The following is a 24,185-nucleotide window of genomic DNA, read 5'->3' as shown; positions in this document are numbered from 1 at the left end:
TAGGTTTATGGCAATACATATATCTGGAAATGTTATATTTATTTGAAGAGGACACACAGGGACTTCTACAAGAACTAAACATGTTATGCAGCATAAAGAAGCTGTTGAATGCAGAAAAACAAATCTTAAACAAAGCTTTATAGACTATAATACAATAAGAACAGTTATTGAAAAGAAAATAAGATATAGACTTAGAAAAAACAATATAACTAAATAATTGGATAAAAGGTAAAAAATATAAACAACAAAAGTTTAAAGATGAAAATAACTACATAGCACATTAAAATTTTACAAGGTAAATCTAAAGCAGTCCATAGAGGAAAATGTGTATTTTTCAACAACAAAACAGAAGAATGGAATAATGAAATAAGCAGTTAAAGTATAAAAGAATAATCACAAAGAAAATTTTGAAAATTAAAATCAAAGTTATTTTAAAGGCCAATAACATTTATGAATTGTTGGCTAATTTGGCTTTTAAGAGAGAAGAGGAAAATTAACTCACTAAAATGAAAAATGAGATGGAGAAAATCACAGTGAATAAAGAGGAAATTTTAAAAATACCAGCAACTATTATAATTAATTACATTCCAGTGAAACTGAAAACGTAATTCAAATGAGACTAATATCTACAAAAAATACAAAATGCTGAAATTGATAAAATTGAATAACTAAATTATACAACTTAACTTCAGAAATAGAAAATGAGCAAGCCATAAATGAACTACAATGGGATTCTCTAGAATCCGAAAGATATACAATGAAATTCTAATCATCATTAAAAGCAGTGGTGTCAAATTCAAATAGAAAGTAGGGGCACTAACCCCATTTACAAGGATACCTGTAGATCACACATTGACTTATAAAACCATATAATAACATTATTTATGTTTTGTCATATTTTTATTTATTTTTAAAAATATTTCCCAATTACATTTTATTCAGCTGAAGCATAATAGATTCTGCTCCAACCCCTTATTTTAACTGTGTCTTCCTGTTTCAAGTGTGTTTCTTGTAAACAACTTGTAAACAATTTTGATTTCTATCCTTTCTTTTTTATCTTCCCACTTCTATTTTATGGGTGAATTCATCCCATTTATATTCACAATTAGGATTACTAACTGTGCATTTCCCTTTATCCTATTTTCTTCTGTTTATCCTTCCCTCTCTTTTACCCTGCCCCTCCTCAAAAGTCTGCTTTGCTTCTGACTACTATTTCCCTTAATCTGCCCTCCCTTGTATCATCCCCCTCTTCCCTTCTCTTGTCCCCTTCCCCTACTGCTTCCCTGTTGGATAAGATAGACTTCTATACCCATTGAATATATATGTGTGTGTGCCTCTTTTACCATTTGGTAAATTCTGTTTTTTAAGTTGTTATTTCCTTTAGTATTTTTTGTGCTTCTTTTACCAAGCTGCTAATTGTCTTTTCATAATTTTCTTGCATTGCTCTTACTTCTTTCCCTACTTTTCCTCTACCGCTCTTGATTTTTAAAATAAAATTTTTAAGCTCTTCTAAGGAATTCTTGTTGGGCTCACGTCCAATTCACATTTTCTTTTGTTTTTAGGCTTTGCTTGTAGCAGTTTTGACATCATTGTCTTCTTTTGAGTCTGTGTATTGATCTTCCCTATAAAAATAGTGGCTTTTTATGGTCACAGTCTTTTTTTTTTTTGTAGTTTATTCATTTTTCCACCTTATTTCTTGACTTTGAAATTTGTGTTAAAGTTGAGCTCTGTTCCCAAGGTGAGGCACTGTCCCAAGCTGTAGACTTTTTTGCACTGCTATTTTCAGAACTAGTTCTGGGGGTTTGGAAGTTTTCAGTGCTTCTAAGGCAGTATGATTTAGGGACAAGTGTAGTCACAGCTCTCCTAGTATGCACTCTGGTCCTTACTAAGGGAACTGTGGGAACTTAGTGAACCACAAAGACATCTTCTGACTCAATTCTGGAGATAGCTCAGTTCCCTTTCGATTCAACTACAAGTCTAGTCCAATTTCTGTCTTGTGGGAAAACTTTATCGCATTGTTTGAACCTAACCCTGCATGGCTGAGAAGCTGGCCTACCTCAACCAACTGCTTAGAGACCCTTGACTAAGGACTTAGGTTGTGCTGACCAGAAACCCAGTCAGATCCAAAGATTGATGCAAGGAGTTTCCTTACAATTACACATCTCAAGCAACCCATATGTCTTATCTGAAAACTGGCCCTGTACTGGTCAGTTACTATTTCCATTATCCTTTGATTGAATATTGACACTTGGGAAAGGGTGGGATACCTCTTTTTCTGATTTCAGAGAATTGTACCTGTTTGCTTTCCTTCTCCCAACTTAAAAGTTTCCTCCAATGTTTCCTCCAATTAGAAATCAGGTTATATAATCTTATATCCTGGTTTATAACCTGTTAACTGTTTTCTTTTAATGCATTAAAAACCTGCCTCTCCCCACATTCAGGGTCTAGTGTCAAGCTGAGGGGGGCTGGGCCCAATTTGTTATGCAATTGTCATGCATTGCTTAATAAATCGATATATTCAAAAGCTCAAACCTTTGTTTCCTCAGTTATTTCAGTTTTCACCTGTCACATTACCAAGAAGGGCCCCTCATCTCTTGTAGCTACAAGCGAAACTGCTCCTCAGGGTCCTTGCTCTCCTGTGATCAAAAGTAGTCCTCGCCACCCTAGAACTGTAATCCAGCAGTGGGTGTGGGCAGTGGAGGTGTCAAACAGTGCCTGGTCCTGCAGCCAGTGCTAGCAAAGGAATCTTCTGTAATATCTTTCTAACCAGTTGACCAATCCCCTTACTGTCTCTGGTTTGGGAACCTCTGAAGCTGCTGTTTCTGTTGTCACTGCCTCGAAGGCCCACAGCTCCTCTTGCTGCCGCATCACTCTGGCTGGCCCCCACATCAGTGTGACAAACCTGTTCTCCCAAGCTCCTAAGCTATTGTGGGCTGGAAAAAAGTCTCATCCTGACCTTTTGTTGGTTGTGTCACTCCAGAATTCAATTTGAATCATTATTTTACAGTGGTTTGGATGGGAATGTTGGGAGAGCTCAGCTATAGAGCTTCCTCTACTCCACTTGCCCAGTGACATTTCAGTCTGGTTCTAAGGCACTCAAGTACTGCCTCAGCAATGAATGTTTGACAGCTCTGATTTAAAGCACAAATAGTCCTGAACTACAGAAACTCTTTTCCAAAACCAGATAAAGAATGGGGTCTACCAAACTCCTATGAGATAAATATGGTTCTGATATCCAATCAGGAAGGTTGTAAAACAAAGAATTAGAGTTGAGGCTGTTTTGTTCATTTAGGTAAACGTCATTAATGAATACTGATGCAAAAATACTAAATAAAATATGGTAAAGAGACTTCATCAATATATAGGAAAATTCATAACAGCTGAATTCATACTGAGAACACAAGGATGGTCAAGAATTGGGAAAATAATTCACTAATCAATCATACGAGTTACAAAACAAAATCATAAGTATTTTAACAGCTATAGAAAAGTCTTCATTGAAATATAGTAGGAGAAATTGAAAGAATCCACCAATCACCTCCTGAAAGAAACTCCCAGAAATACTATAGACAAAATCTAGAACTCTTAGGTTAAGGAACACATACTGCAATCATCCAGACAGAAAGAATGTTAAGTTAAAAATCATACAATATTTAGCAGCCACCACTATAAAGGAGGAAGCTGGATGACACAGTGGATGGAGTGCTGGGCCTGGAGTCAGGAAGACCTGAGTTCAAATCTAGCTTCTGACACTTATTAGCTGTGTGACCCTGAGCAAGTCACTTAATCCTGTTTACCTAATTTCCTCATCTATAAAATGAGATGGAGAAAAAAATGGCAAAGCTCTCTAGTATCTTTGCCAAGAAAACCTCAAATGGTGTCATGAAGAGTTTGAAACAACTGAACAGTAACAACAACTACAAAGGAACAAAAGCCTTGGAATATGATACTCCAGAAGGCAAAGGATCAAGGATTATAAACCAAGAATAGCCTACTAGAAAAACTGAGTATAACACGAGAGGGGAAAAATTAACATTTAATGAAATAGAAGACTTTCAAGCACTCCTAATTAAAGGATGAGAGTTAAATAGAAAATTTGATATTCAAACATATGACTTAAGAAAAGCATTAAAAAGTAAATATGAGTGAGAAATCGTAAAGGGACCAAACAAGGTTCAACTGCTTACATACTTACGTGGAGAGATGATACAGAACTCATCATCACCAAAGGTTTTAGAGGGAGTCTAATAATATAGAGGGTGTGAGAGTGATTCTATTTTGTTTGAATGATCTCAAAAGAAGAATGGAAGTGGGGCAGCTGGGTGGCGCAGTGGATAGAGCACCAGCCCTGGACGTAGAAGGACCTGAGTTCAAATCTGACCTCAGACACTTATTAGTTAGCTATGTGACCCTGGGCAAGTCACTTAACCCTCCACTGCCTCCCCCCCCCAAAAAAAAGAATGGAAGGGTAAGGAAGAAGAATGCCCTAGGAGAGGGAGGAATGTAGTGGAAGAATGAGGAAAATTGTCTCACATAAATGAGACACGCAAGGAAGTGTTCGTAAAATGGAGGAGGCAATGGTGGTGAGCGAGCAACACCTGAACTTCATTTTCATCTGAACAGATTCAAGGGGGGAAGAATACATATACATACACTTGAGCTGATTCAGGGAATGAAGAACACACATGCACACAAAGTTAGGTAGAGAAATCCATCCTACCTAACAGGGAGGTAGGAAAGAAAGGGCTTAAAAGAAATGGGGAAGGGAGGGTAGACTAAGCGAAGCAGGGGACATGAAACAAAACAGAAGCCGAAGGAGGAGACGTGGTAAAAAAAAAAAAAAAAAGGACAGTGTAAGAGAACAGGACAGAGAAAAATACACAATTAGCAATCACAAATGGGAATGGGAATGGGAAGAACTCAACCATGAAATGGAAGAAGATGGCAGAATGGATTAGAAACCAGAATCCAACAATATGTTGCTTACAAGAAAAACAAATAAAAATGGAAAACTACATATAGAGTTAAAACAAGGGGCTGGAGCAGACTCTATTATGTTTTAGCTGAAATAAAAAGGGCAAGAGAGCAATCATGATTTCAGAAAAGCAAAAGCAAAAATAGACCTAATTAAAAGAAACAGCCAGGTAAACTACATTTTACTAAAAGGTACTATAGATAATGAATTAATATCAGTATTGACCATATATGCACTAAATGATATAGCATCTAAATTCTTAAAGGAAAAGTTAAATGAGTTATAGGAAGAAATAGACAGTAAAACTAATAGTGGGGGATCCCAATTTACCCCTCTCAGCCCTAGATAAATCTAACTATAAAATAAATACGAAAGAAGTTAAGGAGATGAATAGAATTTTAGAAAAGTTAGATATGATAGACTTCTGGAGAATATAAAATAGGAATAGAATGGAATATACCTGTGCATGGTACCCTCACAAAAATCAACCATGCATTTAGGCATAAAACCTCACAAACAAATCCAGAAAAGCAGAAATGTTAAATGTATTTTTTTTGGACCATAATGTAATAAAATTACATCTAACAAAGGACCTTTGAAGCAGAGATTAAAATTAATTGGAAACTAAATAACTTAATCCTAAAGAATAAGTGGGTTATAGTATATGATTGTCATAGAATATTATTGTCCTATAAGAAACGACAGGATGATTAAAAAAAAAAATCTGCAAAGACATACATGAATTGATACAAAGTGAAGTGAGCAGAACCAGAAGAACAGTGTACATAGTAACAGCAGTACTGGGTGATGAAGAACTGTGAATAACTTAGCTATTCTCAGCGACACAATGATCCAAGATAATCCCAAAGGACTTATGAGGAAAAATGCTATCCATCTCCAGAGAAAGAACTGATATTGTCTGAATACAGACTGAAGCATGCTTCCTCTCTCTCTCTCTCTCCCTCTCTCTCCCTGAGTTTTCTTGCACAAAATGACGAATATGAAATGTTTTACATGATTGCACATGTATAACCTATATCAGACTGCTTGTTGTCTCAGAGAGAAGAAAGGAAAGGGAGGGAGGGAGGGAAAGAATTTGGAACTCAAAACTTCAAAAAAAAATGTTAAAAACTGTTTTAACATGTAATTGGGGGGCAATAAAATATTTAAAGAAAAAAGAATGAATAGGTTAAAGGACAAATCATAGAAACAATCAAATAATTTCATTAAAGATAATAACAATGAAATTACATATCCAAATTTGTGAAGCCAAAGCAGTACTTAGAGGAAAACTTACATCTCTAAATGCTTATATCAATAAAAAAATGGAGAGTAAATTACTGAATTGAGCATGCAACTAAAAAAAAAAAAAAAACAACTAGGCCAACAGATTAAAAAAAAAAACCAATTAAACACCAAAATAGAAATTCTAAGAATCTAAAGAGTGACTAACAAAATTCAAAGTAAAAATAAACAACCAAACAAAACCATTGAACTAATGAATAAAATTAGGCGCTCTTAAAAAAAAACAACAATAAAATAGATGTCATTGGCTACTTTCATCTTAAAAAAGAAAGAAAATCAAATTACCAGTAGCAAAAATGAAAAAGGTGAACAACCAATGAAAAAGAAATAAAAGCAATTGTTAGATGCTATTTTGCCTAACAACATGTCAATAAAATTAACAATCTAAATAAATATTTACAAAAACATAAATCACTCAGATGAACAGATTGAGAAATAAAATACTTAAATAGCCCAATCTTAAAAAAAGAAATTGAACAAGCAATAAATGGATTCCCAAAGAAAAAAAATTGAGGACCAGATGGATTTAAAGAGAACTGCATCATTTAAAGAACAGTTAATTTCAATACAACATATTAAAACTGTCTGAAAAAAGAGATAAAGAAGGAATTCTACCAAATTTCTTGTATGACACAAATATGGTCTTGCTACTTAAACCAGGGAAAATAAAAACAGAGAGGGGAAAAAAAAACCTCAGACCAATTTCCCTAATGAATATTGATGCAAAAATTTTAAATACAATGCTAGCAATGAGATTATAGTAATATATCCCAAACCCAAGAAAAGTAATTGAAGGAATAAGCATAGGCAATGAGGAAACAAAACTATCATTTTTGCAAATGATTTAGAGAACCCTAGAGAGTCAATCAAAAAATTAATCAAAACAATTAAAAACTACAGCAAAGTTACAGAATATAAAATAAACCCACACAAATCATCAGTGTTTCTGCATATTACCATTAAACTCAAGCACTTAATCCGCTTTTGGAAGTCTAAATATGTATGAAGTTTATCTGAGTTTATATGCTTTTTTTAAGGTTTGTCTATTTGTCCTATAATTGGGAGAGTTTAGAACTTGTTTTGGAAAGTCCTATAGTTTTGAAGGGATCCACTTGAGAAACATGGGGTGCTATATGTTTTGCATAGAGATTTTGTCTGGACCTCCATCTGGATTTCTCTATTTATTGACAGGGGGTCCAATGGAGAAATGCATGAGTTGCCCTATATGCTGGAGGGATCTAGGAAAGAATTTTAATCCAGGTTGCTTTGTCACGTTTCTGCAAGGAGCTTCTAGTTGGATCCCAGGTTCCTAAATGATCTTGGGAGAGCAACAGGAGTGATGGAGGGGTATATTCAGGATAAGACTTTCTCTCTGAAAGGGGAAACTTGTTTTTCTCTTTATCTTTTCCCTTCTGTTAATTTTTTTTATTTCAATTAATTTTTTTCTTCATTATCTTGGGTCAGGACAGGACCTTATAAATGCTAGGCAGTAATCTATGAGAATTTTATAATATGTTGCTTGTTGAATACACACACTTTATATTAGGGAGTGACTGTAATCTCTAGGCCCATAATCTGTGGTTGGACTGGGTCCTCACAACAGACTTCATTTGGGAACTGTCTTTAGGGCTATGCTGAAAGGAATACTTGGGCATGGTACTTCAGAAGCCATTTAGATCTGTGCCATTGGACTTTGTTGAGACCCTAATGAAAAGCATGGGGAGCAGTCACTGGAAATGACAATGTCCGACCTTCTTCCAGCTTCCCATAGAACTTTCCAGAATTGGGGAAATGAGACAATGTGCCAAATTTACACCAGTTGATTTTCTGAGGATAACAAGCATTTAACTGGGAGAAGAGAGAGAATAACGAGGGTAATCAAGGGAACCTCGCACATAATTGGAGTATGCCCCCTGGAGTCGAGCATGTACCTTTGCCCATCCTTGTGGATGAGCCCCTCGCAAAGGACAAGAGAAATCAGAGGCTTCTGGTTGATTTGTGCCCTATCACCCTGTAACTGCAAGCAGCATTAAAGAGGACTAACTATAGAGCAGCAACAGCTATTCACTCAATAGACTTTATAAGGAGAAACCTTCTGCTCCTGCTCTTTCTTTATGTGGCTTGAGACTCTACAAGCTCTTCCTTGGACTTCTTGTGGGAGGCCTATCAGCTATAGCAATTGTCTACATGCATCAGTCAGCATACATGCTGCCTCTTCTGCTTTGAGATTCTTTCCTGGAATACAGGTTACTGAATAGCAATTCTGAGATGAAATTTCTAGCCTTGGTGGCAATGCCATGAATTGAAGCAACCAGGAGCTCCTGATCTACAAATTGGTTGCCCAGCTGGAAGTGTTTCCTACAACTATTACAATACTTCTTAAAGATGATGATGATGAGAAGCAACTAGCTAGCACAGTGGATGAGCTCTGGCCTTGGAGTCAGGAGGACCTGAGTTCAAATCCAGCCTCAGACACTTGACACATACTAGCTGTGTGACCCTGTTTTGCCTCACCAAAAAAGAAAGGGGGAAAAAAAAAAGATGATGATGATACACACTAACATGTGCATGAGCCATGCCCTGGCTCACCAAAAGATAATGGATATTGAGTAAATTGTTTATACAGTACAGTGTAGAAGTGAAGATGATACCTTTAGTGGTTCCACTAAAAGTTTCTTCTTACCATATCATGTTTTAAATATTTATGAATGGACTATTATGAGTGTTTTGTGAATCATTTCTTTTGTAGTGGAGGAAATAAATAGCAGTTCTATCCTGCCTTGCTCCCTCCAAAAAAGAAAGAAAAAATGCTTGGAAACTTAGATAAAAGTTAATGGGAAATGGGTTTAGACCAGAATGGAAGGATATGTATTTCAGAGTTGTGCAGAGGGAAAAATTCTTAAACCTTATGATACACATACCTGTAAACAGGCACACTTACACACAGACATATATTCTATTATACTATATATACATATATATGTATATATGTGAAGAAAGAATATTAAAAAGACAAAATAGCTGCTATCGTTTTTTTTTTTAAAATAGGTTTTACATAAATAAAAAACAATTTAGCTAGAAGAAAAAGGGAAAATATAGATTGGGGACAACACTTCACATTAAACACCTCTGATAAAAAGTTTAATATACAACTTCCATACAAATCTATAGGATTAAGAGCTATTCCCCAATAGATAACTGGTGAAAAGATCATTGTGAATGGGCAGTTTTAAAATGAAAATAAAAAGAAATTCTCAAGAACCATGAGAAAAATAATTTCAAAATTATTAATAATCAGAGAAGTACAAATTAAAATAATTCTAAGGCATAACCTCATACCCAACAAATTAGTAAAGATGGATAAATATGAAAAATTCTACCTTGGCAAAGCTTTGGGAAATAATCCCAGCAACTGACTCATACTGAAGCTGGTCTGACCATTTGGGAAAGCAACACAAAATCGCACATAAAAAGTTATAAAATTTTCACCCCTATTTACCTAACAATCTGAAAGTTTTTGACATATTCCTATCCTTTTTGACATATAAAAATATTCTTTATTTGTCACAGAATCAAATTAGAAATGAACTATGTGCACAACAATTTAGGGAATGGCTAAAGAAATTGTGGTTACATGAATATTAATATTATTATGCTACAAGGGATGACAACATGAAGAATTCAAATAAATATGGAAAGATCTGTATGAATTGATGTAGCCTAAAGAAAGCTGATTCAAAAGAATAATATACTACCTAACTACAACAGCATACAAGAAGACAGTATCAAATCACAACAAAATAGGTTAAATACAATGGACAATGATGATACTCCATTGTTAAAGTTAGAGCAGAAAACCATCCTTTTTTGTGAACATACACTTTCGGTCACAATCCCGTTGTGCTGTCTGCCTGAACTTTTGGAAGAGTGTACATTGTGGCTTTTGTTTTTATGTTTCCTATGTTAAAAGAAAATGTATTAATTAAAATGTTTTTCAATCTCTGGATCCAAGTATGTTGCTTTACTTAAAGGAAACACTTTACTTGGGGTACCATGGTTTCATTCTAAGAAGAGATCTCTTGGTTTTATCAGCTACCCTATTAAAATCAGAGCTATCAACAGTCATTGACTTAACAAGAATTAAAGACTTTTCATCAGAGGAAAAATGTCAAAAGATCTAGGCATATTTCACTTTTTACTACCAAGTGTCCCCAAACCCTTTAAATTAAAAACTGCCCACCAAACTCCCAGCACATGAACATATTACCTCCTTTTTTTCCCGTGAACAGGACCTGCTTCTTCCAGCCTTTCGCAGAGTATGACCTGTAGCAGTTCAGAAGCATAGCTGGAGATTATAGGTACTTTAGAGCTACAGACTATCACAGCAAAACTCTTTTATTTGTTCATTCAACAGGCAGGACCAATCATTATCAAGTGATTTTTAAGAAAATGTACCCTATTATTACAGTGAAGGGAAAATAGCATCTTTAAAAAAAAAATACACCGAGACATAGAGATTCGTATTATTTGACTATAATGAACTATAATGACTATATATATAATATATATATAATGACTATAATAAACAAAGGCTTAAACCATTTAATCTAATATATTATCTGCACTCAGGAAGGGCTGGAAGACTTTAGTTTCCTAGTTGAATTAAATCTTTATTAAATTGTTTGAAATTACATAAACTGACTTCTATAAAATGTACTATTCAGCAAGCTCATGTGCACCTTCTGGTGAATACATGCCACCATATTACACTGAACACCTGAACTCAGCATCTTCAAAGACTGGGCACCCTTGCCACTCGAATTAGTAGTAATCACACATATTTCACATAAACTGGCCAACAGAAATTTGCAGATATACACAAATTCAATAGACTAACATCATAATGTTTAAATATACTGCTTCATATTCACTTTTCAAAACTTTTATAGCCACATGAAATTGAATTACTTTAAAGTGTAAGATTAAAGAATATACATATTAGGAACTAAACTGCAAAACTCCAGAACTTTTGTCTATCATTTGCAAGAGTAACTGCCTCCCAGTTAGTGTAACTATCATCTTTAGGGGCTGACACACCTTCCATGGGTCACAAAGCCTAATATCACGGTTACCAGCAGAGATGCATTTAAACTATCCTATAATGGAGAAGTTTTCATTCTTGTTTTTGGGTTTTGGGGGTTTTTGTTTTTTGCTTTTTTGGTGAGGCAATCAGGGTTAAGTGACTTGCCCAGGGTCACATAGCTAGTTAAGTGTCAAGTGTCTGAGGCTGGACTTGAATTCAGATCCTTCTGACTCCAAGGCCCGAACTCTACGCACTGTGCCACCTAGCTGCCCTTCTGCTCATTTATTTCGGCATTTCAATGTTTTCATACTTCACAAGTTTTTCCAAATAGTTTAAAGATCCTCTAATTTTTAGAGATCTCACCCTTTGCACCATTCTCTTTTAGTACTTATGATCTTAAAAACGCCAAAGTATATTACTGAAATTGTCAAAGTTAGGAAAGTCTCCTATCATGTAATCCTGGCATTGGAAGGGACTTTTCGGGGGTCAGCAAACTTATCTGCTCCCTGATATAGGACAAGCTCTGGGAGTTTCAGCTTCCTCGTCTGAGAAATGAAGGAACCAGACTGGATGAACTCTAACGTCCTTTCTAGCTCTGATGTTTCATGAGTCCAAATGAGTGGTCATCTGGCCTCCAGTGATAGGGAATTTACTATTTCGTGAGCTATCTCATTTCAAATGATTCTACTCTTTCCTAGCTCTTAACTGTTAGGAACTTCTCCCTCATGTCAAGCAGGAATCTGCCTCTTTAAATTTTACTAAATTAACCATGCTCTGCCTTCTGGGACCACAGAGTTAGGACTAATCCCTCATTGACCTGACAACCTTCCAAACACTTGACCATGGTATCTCTCATAGAGCTTCATTTTTCCATGCTGAATATCTGAATATCCCGATCTTTCAACTAAGCCTCAGATGAATGTGAGTTCCTATGAAATAATTCACAAATATTCTTGTACACTTAAGTAACATCTACATAGACATACATTCATATAATATATATATATATATATATATATATACACACAGACACACATACACACACACTTGGGGGTCTGAGGATACCCACCTGCCACCAATTCTGAGCTCCAGTCCCTGTGATAACTTTGTAGGGCATCCTTGTATTCTATATGGTGACAAAGATGAAAAAACAAAAACAATAGTAGTGTCCTTTTGCAATGACATCTAGGCACCTCTTTCATTTCACATTTCACATTTCATTTCAACCTGCTTTTTCCTGAACTCTCCTTCTTTCCCAGGATACAGTCTGAGAGAAGGACTAACTGCATGTGTCTAAGTTAAAAAGGTGGAAGGAGAGGGGCCTGAGGGCTAAATATGAATGTGTCCATGACCGCCCCACCCACTCCACCCCAGTGCTTGTGGTCAAGTGTTCCTTGGGTTTTCTGGGCACCCGTTTCCACAGGTAACCTACAATAGTATCAATAACTCACCTTTGTAGAGGGTCTTAAGGTTTAAAAACATCACTGTGAGGTAGGTAGCACAAGTGTTATTACCCCCAATTTATAGACGAGGAAACTGAGGTTGAGAAGTCATTAAATGATAACAACAACTATAAAAACTTGACATTTATGTCATGCTTTAAGGTTTGCCAACCACTGTACATACATTATTTCATTTAAACTTCACAATAACCCAGTGAGGTCAGCACTCCAGGTATTTGGGGGAGGGAGAAGGGAGGGGAAGTAGAGAGGTCTGGACCTGTGATCTCATCAGTGACTGGAGGGAGAATTCCCTTCTCCACCAATGAAGATCAGCAACTCATCTGGTACATACAGGGTTAGATATCTGCATGAGGACACTGAGAAGTTAAGTGATTTGCCCACTAGTATAGATCAGAAGCAGGACTCAGACCCAAGTCTTTTTGATTCTAAGGGTGATTATCTACCCACCTTACCAAGCAGCTATCCCCATTTTACAGATGAGGAAACTGAGGCTAATGATCACACAGCTAGTAAGGGGCAGGGCTGTCATTTAAATCCAAGTTTCATGACTCCAAATCTTCTGCTTTTTCCACTATGACATTCTGCCCATTTTATCTATTAGGTGAAACAAGCAAATTTATGTTTGTTAAAGTGAGTAAGAAATTGCCCATGATACTAAAAGTACAAGAAGACTGTCCAGATCAATTCAATACACATTTAACAAATTCTTACTGTAGAAGAGGCACTGTACTGGGTTTACAAAAGAAATAAAACAAAATAGCCCCTTGCCCTCAAGCGGCTTACATTCTACTGGGGGATAGTTTAGTACAAAGTATATGCAAAATAATATAACATAACTACGAGTTAGTGATAGACACTAAGAGCTGGAGAGATCAGGAAGGTGGCACCCAAGCTGCTCTTCGACCTAGGATGCTACAAGGCAGAAATGACGAGGGGACTGTACTACAAATGTGGAGAGTAACCAGGGCAAAGGCAAGGAGAGGGGAAATGGATTATCACTTAGGAGGAACAGCTGGATGCGTGGGAGGGGGCAGACTATCAATAGACCAGTCCATCAACAAGCATTTCTCCAGCATGTCCCTTGGGTTCAGTGGTAGAGATACTGAGACAAAAATAAAACAGACTCTGACCCTCAAAGAAATTACTTTCTCACTAGGAAAACTAAATGCATTCAGACAAATATAAATACAAGGCAGACAAAGTAAATACAAGGTAACTTCAGAGGGCAGATGAGGAATTAGGAAAGGCTTCATGGAGGAGGTGGCATGGGAAATGAGCTCTGAAGCTAGGATTCGATTGTAGGAAGCCAAGGTGAGACAAGAGTACATGCCAGTCATTACAGAACAGCCAGACAGGGATGCCTGGACTGTAAAGTCTGAGAAGAAGAATAATGTCCAGTACAACTACAAGAAGGTGCTTGGGGCCAGGTTATGAAGGACTTTAAATCCCCAAAATCCTAGACAGCAGAGTTTGCATTTTATCCCAGAGGCAATAGGAGCCACAGAAGATTTTTGAGAAGGGAAGGACAGGGTCAGATCTGTGTTTTGGGAACATAAATTTAGCAGGTGTGGAGAAGATGGATGGAAAAAAGGAGAGACAGCAGGGCAACCAATTAAAAGTCCAGTGAAATTTGGGGCTAAACTAGGGCCCAAATTTAAGGAATAAGCAAAACTAGCAAACAGTTCAAAGGAAGCTGTGTGATGAGAGTAAAGAGCACGGGACTAGGAGTCAGGAAGCCCAGGTTCTAGTTCTGGGGCTGCTGCTGTATTCCTCACTCTGTGCCTCCGTGACCTTTCTGATAAATGAGGGGCTTGGACTGGACATCCTTAGTGTCTCTTCCATTCATCACATTCTTAGTCGTGTGCTTTAAGAGTCTTTCAAGCTCTGACATCCACTCTGCATTCAAAGGTACCCTGATTTTACAATTCATCCACAAAAATCAAGCAGCAGTTAAAAATTAGGACACGGTAGAAAAACAAAACAAAACAAAACAAAACAAAATTACCATGGTAAAAGCATAGAGATTAACTACTTAGCTAATTTAGAGTGAAATTTCTCATTTGTAATTTAAAAAATGAACCTTCCACTAGAGTTAAACCTTTATTTATCAATTTGGAAAACAATTTATTTGAAAATTTCCTTTAGTTAGCTGTCATTTGTGAACAGAGACAGTTGGTGACACTGTGGATAGAACACTGGGCCTAGAATCAGGAAAACTTGAGCTCAAATCCAGCCCCATACACTTATTAGCTGTATGACACTGGGCAAGTCACTTAAGCTCTATTTGCCTCAGTTTCCTCAAGTATAAAATAGGGATAATTATAGCACCTACATGCCAGGGTTGTTGTGAGGATCAAATAAGATAACACTTGTAAAAAGCTAGTGCCTGACATAGGGTAGGAGCTATATAAATACTTATTCCCTTTCCTTCATTAGATACAGTTAGTATTGTATAATTTTTTAGAAAGCTAGTTACCCAGAGCCAAGGTAACATAAGCAATACACAGCAAATGGAAGATTTGAACTGGATGCCATCTCCAGACAGTTCTTTCCATTACACTACTCTGTCTGTCAATTTGAATGATGCCTTTAATTTTCCTAAATGCTTTCATGCCTATTATCTCATTTTATCCTCAAGCACATAATGCACTACATTAATGCAAATCAAGGTTTCTAGGGAAAAGGGGCCCTTTCTTTGCACTATACAAGGTGACATGCTTTAGCTATGGTTCTGTAAGTAATGCCAGGTATACACTATGCAAATGGACATCACTTTATTTAGCAGATTAGTTCTTGAAAAAACACATATATTCAATCTCTATTTTGGGAGTGAAATCCTATTTTCTCATCAACTTACCTTCCATCAATTTCCGACATGCTCTAACTCTATACCTGGTTACTCTTCAATGATTTACTTACTTCAGTGACTTTTAAAGTGTCTTCCTCCTAACCTCTATTTTGTTCCAATTCGACAAGCATTTATTAAGTACCTGCATATGCCAGGCACTGTGCTAGAAAGGGGGAGATGCAAAAACCAAAATTAAGAAGTTCCTACCCTCAAAGAACTTACATTTTAGTAGGAGGAACACTGCATATTTGGATAAGTAAGTTTTATATACATATATAAACATATATGTATATAACAAATACACATTTGTTGGTAATAACACCTAGAAGAATCAGAAAAGGCTTTGGACAAGATCTAACACTCCAGCTAGATCGTGAAGACAGCTAGGGACTCCAAGAGGTAGAAAGGACAATGGGGAACACAGGGGTGAACTTTCCAGGTTAGGGAGACAGACTGTGCTATGGAGAATGACAAGTAGGCTATATGCCTGGAATGGAAAATAATGTGAAATCAACCCAGAAGGACAGGTTGGAGCTAGGTTGTGAAGGCCTTAAGATGCCAAGTAAAGGCATCTTTATTTTACAGTAGAAACAACAGGGAACTGCTGAAGATTTTTAATTAGGGGAATGTCATGGTGATACTGGTGCTTTAGGTATCTGAATCTGGCAACCATGTGGAGAATGAAGCAGAGAGGGAAGAGAATGGAGATAGGGAGACAATTAGGAGGCTAGAGCAATTGTCCAGAACTAGATCCTGAAAGGGGATGGTGGTTGTATGAGTGAAGTGAATCAATGCAAGAGATCTTACATAGGGAGATACTGTAGAACTTCTCTCTTACGTATCTGCTGATCTGTAAACCAAAATTTAAGACCCCTAGGGTAGCTACTGGATATTGAAGCAACGCTTCCCGCTGACATGTTAGGTTCAGCTTAAGGCAGCCCAACTTGTATTAACTCTCAGTGTAGTTCTCAAAAAAGTCAAGCAAGAATATTGGTGACCAGTAAAGCAACATGGCATAATGAAAAAAGCCCTGGACTAGCAGTCATAAGAACATAGATGTTAGAGCTGGAAGGGGCTTTAGAGAGTGTTTAGCCCTCTCATTTCACAATTAGGAAAACTGAGGCTGAGACAACAATTAAGTTACCTCAGGTCACACAGGTAGTAAATAGCAGAGCTAGAACTGAAACCAAGGTCATAGACTCATAGATGTAGAACTACAAGGAAACTTAAAGATCATCTATATCAATCCCTTCATTTTACAGGTAAGAAAACTGAGGCCAAAATAACTGAAGTGACTTTTCCAAGTTCACACAGGTAATGAGTAGCAAAGTTAGAATTCTAACTCAGATTGACCGATTCCAAGGTCAATGTGTTTTCCAGCACACCACGATGACTCCAAATCCAGTGTTGGCCCCCATCGTCACGTTGAAGTTCAAGACCTGAATTCTAGGTTAGGCTCTTCCATTTATTACCCGTGTGACACTGAGAAAGTCACTTCACTGTGGATCTCAGTAATATAATGAGATTGAACTAGATGATCTCTTAAGATATGAAGATCTGACTCTGAGACCTGAATCTCACCCTAAAGTGTGTCTATCTGTCTGTCTGTCTTTCTCTCTCTCTCTAATCCTCAGATTAATCACTAAAACAATTCATGGAAACCTCAACAATTTGCAAGACTCTTAGCAGACATTTGAAGCAAAGTGAAAAGTTGGAAAAGATGGGCTGGGCAACGGCATGGAGTCATCAGACGTGCAAGCACATGAAATGAAATGTGATAAGTAATGAAAGCCTTGGTCTAAAATCTTTATTACTATAGAGAATGAAAGTGAGACTGCACAAATCCTATAAGAAAGATGGTTCTCACTACAATGGGATCCCCGGAGGAAAAAAACTCCCCTAGTATGACATTTTCTCACTTAAAGAACCTCTTTATGCTGAGAAATTTTATAAGACTTTCCTCTAAAGAACCAAAAGAATATAATTTGTTAAAGAAAAAAAAAGATTCAAACCCAATAAACCCAAAGATCAGAATGAAATATCCTAAAGGATAACTAGAAAAAAGATTTATACAGTGTTAGGAAGTGACAAATTGTATTTTACTTAAGGGATTACTCTAGACCATGAGTAAAAAGATGAAAAATAAATGATGCCAAAATGTGGCTTCTCACAATTGAATTAATAGTGGCCATGCTTTCCTTGGTAAAGCTAACAACAGTTTACAATGTTCATGTACATATTAGGTTGCTATAAGAAACCCATTTCTTCAGAGATCAGAAAGAAGGCAGGAGGGAGGGTGGAACAAAAGTAAGAGTGCTACTTGACCTGGGGCAAGTGACTCTATTTCTTTGAGGTCAGTTTCTTCACCTGCAAAATGAAAGGTATCTATCTACCAGATGATTTCTAAGGTCTTTCCCAGCTCTACAAGTCACTAACATCCTATTTATCCATCTGGAAATCCTAGAAATCATGGTGTCTATCTGGCATTCTCACTGATTTTTGAAAAGTCTAAAAACAGTTGGCAGTTAGCATCTGAACCACTGGGCCTAGCTCCATTTCCTGTACCTTTCATCTCAGTCCCTGCCAGAAGTAAATTATAAGTGAGTCATAAGTATTGTGTATATGGGAGGAGGAAGAACTGGTGAGCATTTATTCTATTCTATTCCCCATTTCATCATCAAGAATCCCTTTGCTGGGACTCAATTTAAAGAAATCTAACATAAATAATGGTAACAGTTAGAAAATGAAAGTGAAAGTCTGGCACTTAGCTATTAAACTTCTTGATATAAGATACACATACCCCTTAACCTCTCAATTACTCAAATAAATTTTGTGTGAACTTTAAGTTCAGTTTTCTGAAAGGCCAATATCATAATCATTCTTTGCTGGCATTTCAAATATAATTCCAAGGACCCTAATCTAGTCAAGTGGGACTGCCACCTGTTCCATATATATGACAAATTATCTTCCACCTTTGTGCCCTTGAAAAAGAGGTCCACTTCATATTTGAAATACACAACTCTTTCACCTCACCCTCAGAGCCCCTAACTTCCTTGAAAGCACAGTTAACTACCACATCCTAAGGAGTCTTTTCCTGATGCTCTCAGTTGCTAGTATTCTCTCCCTCTTGAAATTACTTTGTGTGTGTGTGTGTGTGTGTACATACATATATATATATTTTTTTTTACTTACTTGTATACATGTCATATATCTCCAGTAGAATATAAGCTCCTTGAGGATAGAGCCTGTTGTGTCACTGCTTTTATATCCTTGCTACCTAGCAGAGAGTAGATGTTTAGAAAATACTTATTGAATTGAATAGATAAAAGTCTCTCCAGCTGTTCCATGCCATTGTCATTACACTACTTGAGGCCTCAGAGTTTCCATCTAAGATCTGCTTCTGTGTGACCTCTCTGGGCCACAGTTTCCTCAGGAAGTTCCTTCCAGGTCTTTAAATTTGTCATCCTTTGACCTCCTCTACACTTACACAATCAAAATAACTTCCTAATTATTCTTCCTGCTTCCAAACTCTCCTATCTCTCCTCCTCCACAAAGGTGTTAAAATAATCTTCCTGATGCACAACTCTGACTATATCACACCTCTGTTCAAAAATCTTCAGTGGTTCCCTATTCTGCTAAGGAAAGACTCATCAGCCTAGCATTTAAAGTCCTCCAAAATGTGGCTTCTACCTATCATTTCAGGCTTATTTCATATTTCCTCCCTTTATGTGCTCCTCTCTGCTCAAGCCAAAATAGCCTGGTAGGTATTGAATTTGGCCTTCCTCCTCCTCCTTCTATCTCTATACCTTCAAGATGGCTCTCTTCCATCCCCAAGAATGGATTAACATTTGCATCTTAAAATTCTTAGCTTGCTTCAAGGCTTAGCTAGTCCTAACTAAGCCTAGTCCTTCTGCTGTTGGTGCTCATTCCCTTATCAAATTATCTCATATTTACCTATCAATGGATTCCCTCAGAAAAAAATCTAAGTTTCTAGAGAGCTGGAATTATTTCATCTTTCTATTTTTATGCCAGTTACTGGCACAATGCTTCATATACAATAGACATTTGAGATACTTTTTTAGTTGACTGAAAAGTAGGACATGTAAAAAAATGGACTTACAATTAATTAATGCACTTTGGTTCTGCCTCCATCTGAGAGTTATTCCTAATCCCTTCTGTATTCACCCCAGGGACTTGGTACAGATAATTCTAAAAAGCATTTACTTTTCTTTTTAGAAAACATCCTAGAATGGCCTAAAAGGTAATCACTGAAGATTATTTGCATTTATGAAACTACTCTGCCAAACTGCCTGTGGAAGCTTGAGAAATGGCGCAAAAGATTAATTTACAAAAAGAAATTCATATTTCTTGTTCAGTCTTTTCCAGAAATTAGATGGAATGGATGGAATTCTGTAGGTATTAGTGACAAGAATGCAAAGAGAAAAAAAAAAGAGCAGATTGATTCACCAAAAATCAGAAGACTAGACTTTATTTCTGCCTTTGTGACTGACATTATCAGTTTAAAATGAAATCTCTGTCTCAAAAGTACATAACAGATAATTCTTCCCACCAACCTAGCTCAAAGGATTTGGGAGGTGATCCACAAAATTTGTACAAATAATTTTGATCTCAAGGAAAATAATGCTAGACACTCTTTGTGGTAGTAAAGAATGAGAAGCAAAGTGAGTGCTCACTGACTGGGGAATAGCTGGGTGGGGGGGGAGAACTGTTATTTGAAGGTAATAGAATAAGATTGTGGAGTAATTTGTGATGGAATGAGGAATTCAGAGAACATGGGAAGGAAAATTGGTGTTTTAGAGTAAAATAAGCAAAACCAAAATATATTAGATGACTACAACAACATAAATGTAAAGATAAATTAATAAGAAGCCATTCTCTAGACCAAACTCTGAAACAGGGAGGTAAACATGGAAAAGTCCATGAAGGTCCTAAACAATGAACTATAACTCCTTTTAGGGGCAGGAGAAAAGACATAGGGTGTGCTAGTAGGACAGAATATTGTATACCTTGTTATATTCCATTGGTCAGTAAACAAGCATTTATTAAGTGTTTACTATGTGCCTGGCACTTGTTAAGTCCAGAGGATTAAAAAAAAAAAGGTAAAAGTCTCAATCCTTAAGGAGCTCATATCACAGTCAGATGCTTGTGCTTAATTGTTTTCTTTGTCAGAATAGAGGGTTTTTCCTGGGGAGAGCTCCCCAGCTCTCTAAGACTAGTATAAAAACAAAAGGCATCCATAAAACATGCATTTAAATGATAACAAAACAGAAGGTATGTAAGTATGGCACAGTGGAAAGTGGAAAGAACGCTGGGAGTTGGGAGACTTAGGTTTAAGTCGAGGCTCTGCCATTTATTAACTGATTCAGGACAAATCATTTGACCTTACTGGGCCTCACTTTCATCCTCTGTAAACTGAGAAATTGGATTAAATGATCACTAAGGTCCCTTCTACTTCTAACATTCCATGCTCTAAGATCTTTTCTAGCTCTAACATTTTATGATTCTATTACTTTAAGTCTACCTGTTGTCTTCAGAAACAAATGGTCACATCATAAGTCCTACAAGGATTCATAGCAGCATTTCTCTGCAATGCTACTATCCACCATTCCACAAGAAGCTTGACAATTTACACATTAAACTGTCCTTTGGATACCAAGTCAAAAGACCTGGGTTCAAATTCTAGTTTAGCATTTACTAGCTATGTGATCTCAGGTAAGTCACTTTCCTACTGTGGGTTTCACTGTCATCCTCAGTAAATGACGGGGGTGGACAGTTAGACTAAAATCCTATGAAATCCTCTACTAGTATTTCGATAAATAAAGAAAGCCCTCATTAAGTACTTATTATGAACAGGATACTGTGATAAGCCCTGGGAATACAAATACAAAAGTAAGGGAGACCCTGCCCTCAAGCAGCTCACATTTTAAATAAGTGGAAATAATACATATCAGCACTGGTAGCCAAAATCTTTCCAGAAACAATGCCAGTGTGTTGATTTGATGACTGTTCTCAGAGCATGAGGGAAAAATGGGGAAAGGGAGGGTATCCTGGGTGGCAGATTAGAAAATGTCCACATTGCTATAATATATGTGGAAGTTCTTAGACTTGCTCTACTTAGCCCCAGGGAACAGAACCAGGGGTAATAGGAGGTTAAAAAGAGACAAATTTAGGCTTAAATTAAGTCAAAAACTACTTCCTAACAAGCTATCCAAAAGCCTCTGGAGGAAATAGGCTCCTCTTCATTGCAGATCTTCAAGCACAGGCCAGACTACTTCTCAAGCACGTTTTAGGTGCCTTTAGGGTATAGGTTGGACTCACTACACAAGTGACTCCTGTGTACTGAGGTAATACTGATTTGGGGGGATGTAAGTGGTTCTTCAGGGATTTTAGATACAGTAAAGATGGTAGCATGCTAGCAAACGAGGCATGTGGAAAACTTTTAGTAACATCAGCAAGAAAAGGAAGGAGGTGGGTCAGAGGAAAAGATAGAATGAAAAGGAGAGTGGGTAAAATAATGGAAGAAATGTGAAAATGAGAGAAAAAAAAAGATACAAATGGAGAGTGGATGGTCTAGTGAAGAGCTGAAGAGAGGAGATACTAAGGCAGAGTCAAATCATCCAAAAGGCAAAGGGACATAGGCTGCCCTTTTTATATTTTTCTATAGAAGCAACTTCCTGAGCCCCAAAAACATGGACTGAGAGTCAGGACATACTGGTTCTAGTCCTAGCTCTGCTAAAAATGTGCTATGTAGCCAAGTAAGTCACTTTAATTCTCTGAGCCTCTTTCCTCCACTGTAAAATAAGGTTGGACTAGTTAATGTCTAAGTTCTCTTTTAGCTCTAAGAGGATACAGGGACTGAGAGAGAAAGAAGCCATAGTACCTGGATAGTCAGTCAATCAATAAGCATATGCTTATTTATTGTTAAGTAAGTGCTTACTATGTATGATCCAAGCACTGTGCTAAAGTGCTGAGAATACAAAGAAAAACTAAAACAGTTCCTGCCCTCAAGAAGGGTACATTCTAATGGGGGAGACAACATGTAACTAATGAGGTATATTCAAGTTATACGGAATCAAGGTAACTTGTTCATGCTGCATGCTTGGGAAGTGGCTTGGCATAATCCAAAGAATACCACATCTGGAGCGAGTCCTGACCCTCGTTTGCTAGTTGTGACCCTCAGAAAAACCATTTTAACTTTCCAAGTTTCAGTTTCCATATCTTATTTCCTTATCATTAAAGATGCGGACTTTTGTCAATGTCAGCACTCCTTCCAATATAGATTGTAAAGTTTCCACAACCAGTAAATGGTCTCCTGGAATTTCAGTGGCTTCTCCAAACTTAGCTAGGGTAGTCCTCAAACAATAAACCTGGAGACTTGTGGTCTTTGTTTTTTATAGAGCACGAGGCCCAAAATCAGGGAGATTTGAGTTCAAATGTGACCTCACTTACTCACTAGCTGTGTGATCTTGGGCAAATCACTTAACTTCTTTTTGCCTCAGCTTCCTCAACTTTCAAGTGGGGATAATAATAGCACCTACCTAGAAGGATTATTGTAAGGATCAAACGAGGTATTTGTAAAAGCACTTAGCACAGTTGCCTGGCACACAGTAGGTAGTAAATTAGTGCTTAGTCCCTCTTTTCCCTTTACAAAAAGCTTCCCATCTTGGCAGAATCTGCCAGAGCTCATATTTCTCTGGCATAATACTTGATAACCAAAATCATCTATACACCACAATAAGGCACTGAAGAAGGACCTTTGTGGAAACATCATCCACACTATGGAAACAATAAAAACTTATGTCACATTATCTCCCCTCAGCTGTAATTTTGGTTTTGTTTTGTTTTGTTTTGTTTTTTTAAGGCAGTTGGGGTTAAGTGACTTGCCCAGGGTCACACAGCTAGTAAGTGTCAAGTGTTTGGTCTGAGGCCGAATTTGAACTCAGATCCTCCTGACTTCAGGGCCAGTGCTCTATCCACTGTGCCACCTAGCTGCCCCTCAGCTGTAATTTTGGGATAATATTTGCATTATTCCTTCAAAAGGCTGTACACAAGTGCTTTGTAAACCAGAAAGTACTATAAAAATGGCAATTAGTATTATAATTATTATATAGATAGTCTAGCTAGTTATGAATGGATAATCCTACTTCCATCTCTATAAATGATAGAGCTCTAATTAGGGATAAGTTGGTTAGGCTTTCATTTCCATTTTTCCATCCTATCTCAGAGGGATGTTACATAGAATAAAATAGTACCAAGCACTACAGTTGATAAGTTAACAGATATTGAATGAAGGCTATAGAAAATTCAGAGAAAAGAAATTAATTCAGTTGGAGATCGGAAAGAAAAAATAGAGGACAACAGAACAAACACAGAGTTTTAGTGTTACATAAGTTTATTTTGCCTCATGAATGGTGTTCATTTAAATGGGAAGAGAAACACATAAATCACATAATGCCTGCTCAGGGACAGAAAAGGCAGGGTATTTTTTAG

At 37.0% G+C, this 24,185-nt stretch overlaps 1 protein-coding gene across 6 annotated transcripts in view; it reads right to left on the bottom strand.

Moving 5' to 3' along the window:
* KIAA0556 (KIAA0556 ortholog) overlaps positions 1-18,952 on the bottom strand; it is a 195,645-nt gene extending 176,693 nt beyond the window's left edge. For 2 of the 6 annotated variants that reach the window (XM_027862849.1, XM_027862850.1), the window contains exons 1-3: positions 18,867-18,952; positions 12,433-12,489; positions 10,548-10,603 (exon numbers count right to left, since the gene is read on the bottom strand). In XM_027862849.1, coding sequence (XP_027718650.1) covers positions 10,548-10,603; positions 12,433-12,489; positions 18,867-18,876 — 123 coding nt within the window. In that variant the 5' untranslated portion in view covers positions 18,877-18,952. The remainder of the gene's footprint in view (positions 1-10,547; positions 10,604-12,432; positions 12,490-18,866) is intronic. The other 4 variants (XM_027862848.1, XM_027862852.1, XM_027862853.1 and 1 more) reach the window with 3 other exon arrangements.
* Positions 18,953-24,185: the final 5,233 nt, after the last annotated feature.

The sequence above is a fragment of the Vombatus ursinus genome, unplaced genomic scaffold (genome assembly GCF_900497805.2).
Source record: "Vombatus ursinus unplaced genomic scaffold, bare-nosed wombat genome assembly UNPS02014770.1, whole genome shotgun sequence".
Lineage (NCBI taxonomy): Eukaryota > Metazoa > Chordata > Mammalia > Diprotodontia > Vombatidae > Vombatus > Vombatus ursinus.
Note: the sequence above shows the minus strand (reverse complement) of the source record. Positions and strands in the feature narration are given on the sequence as shown.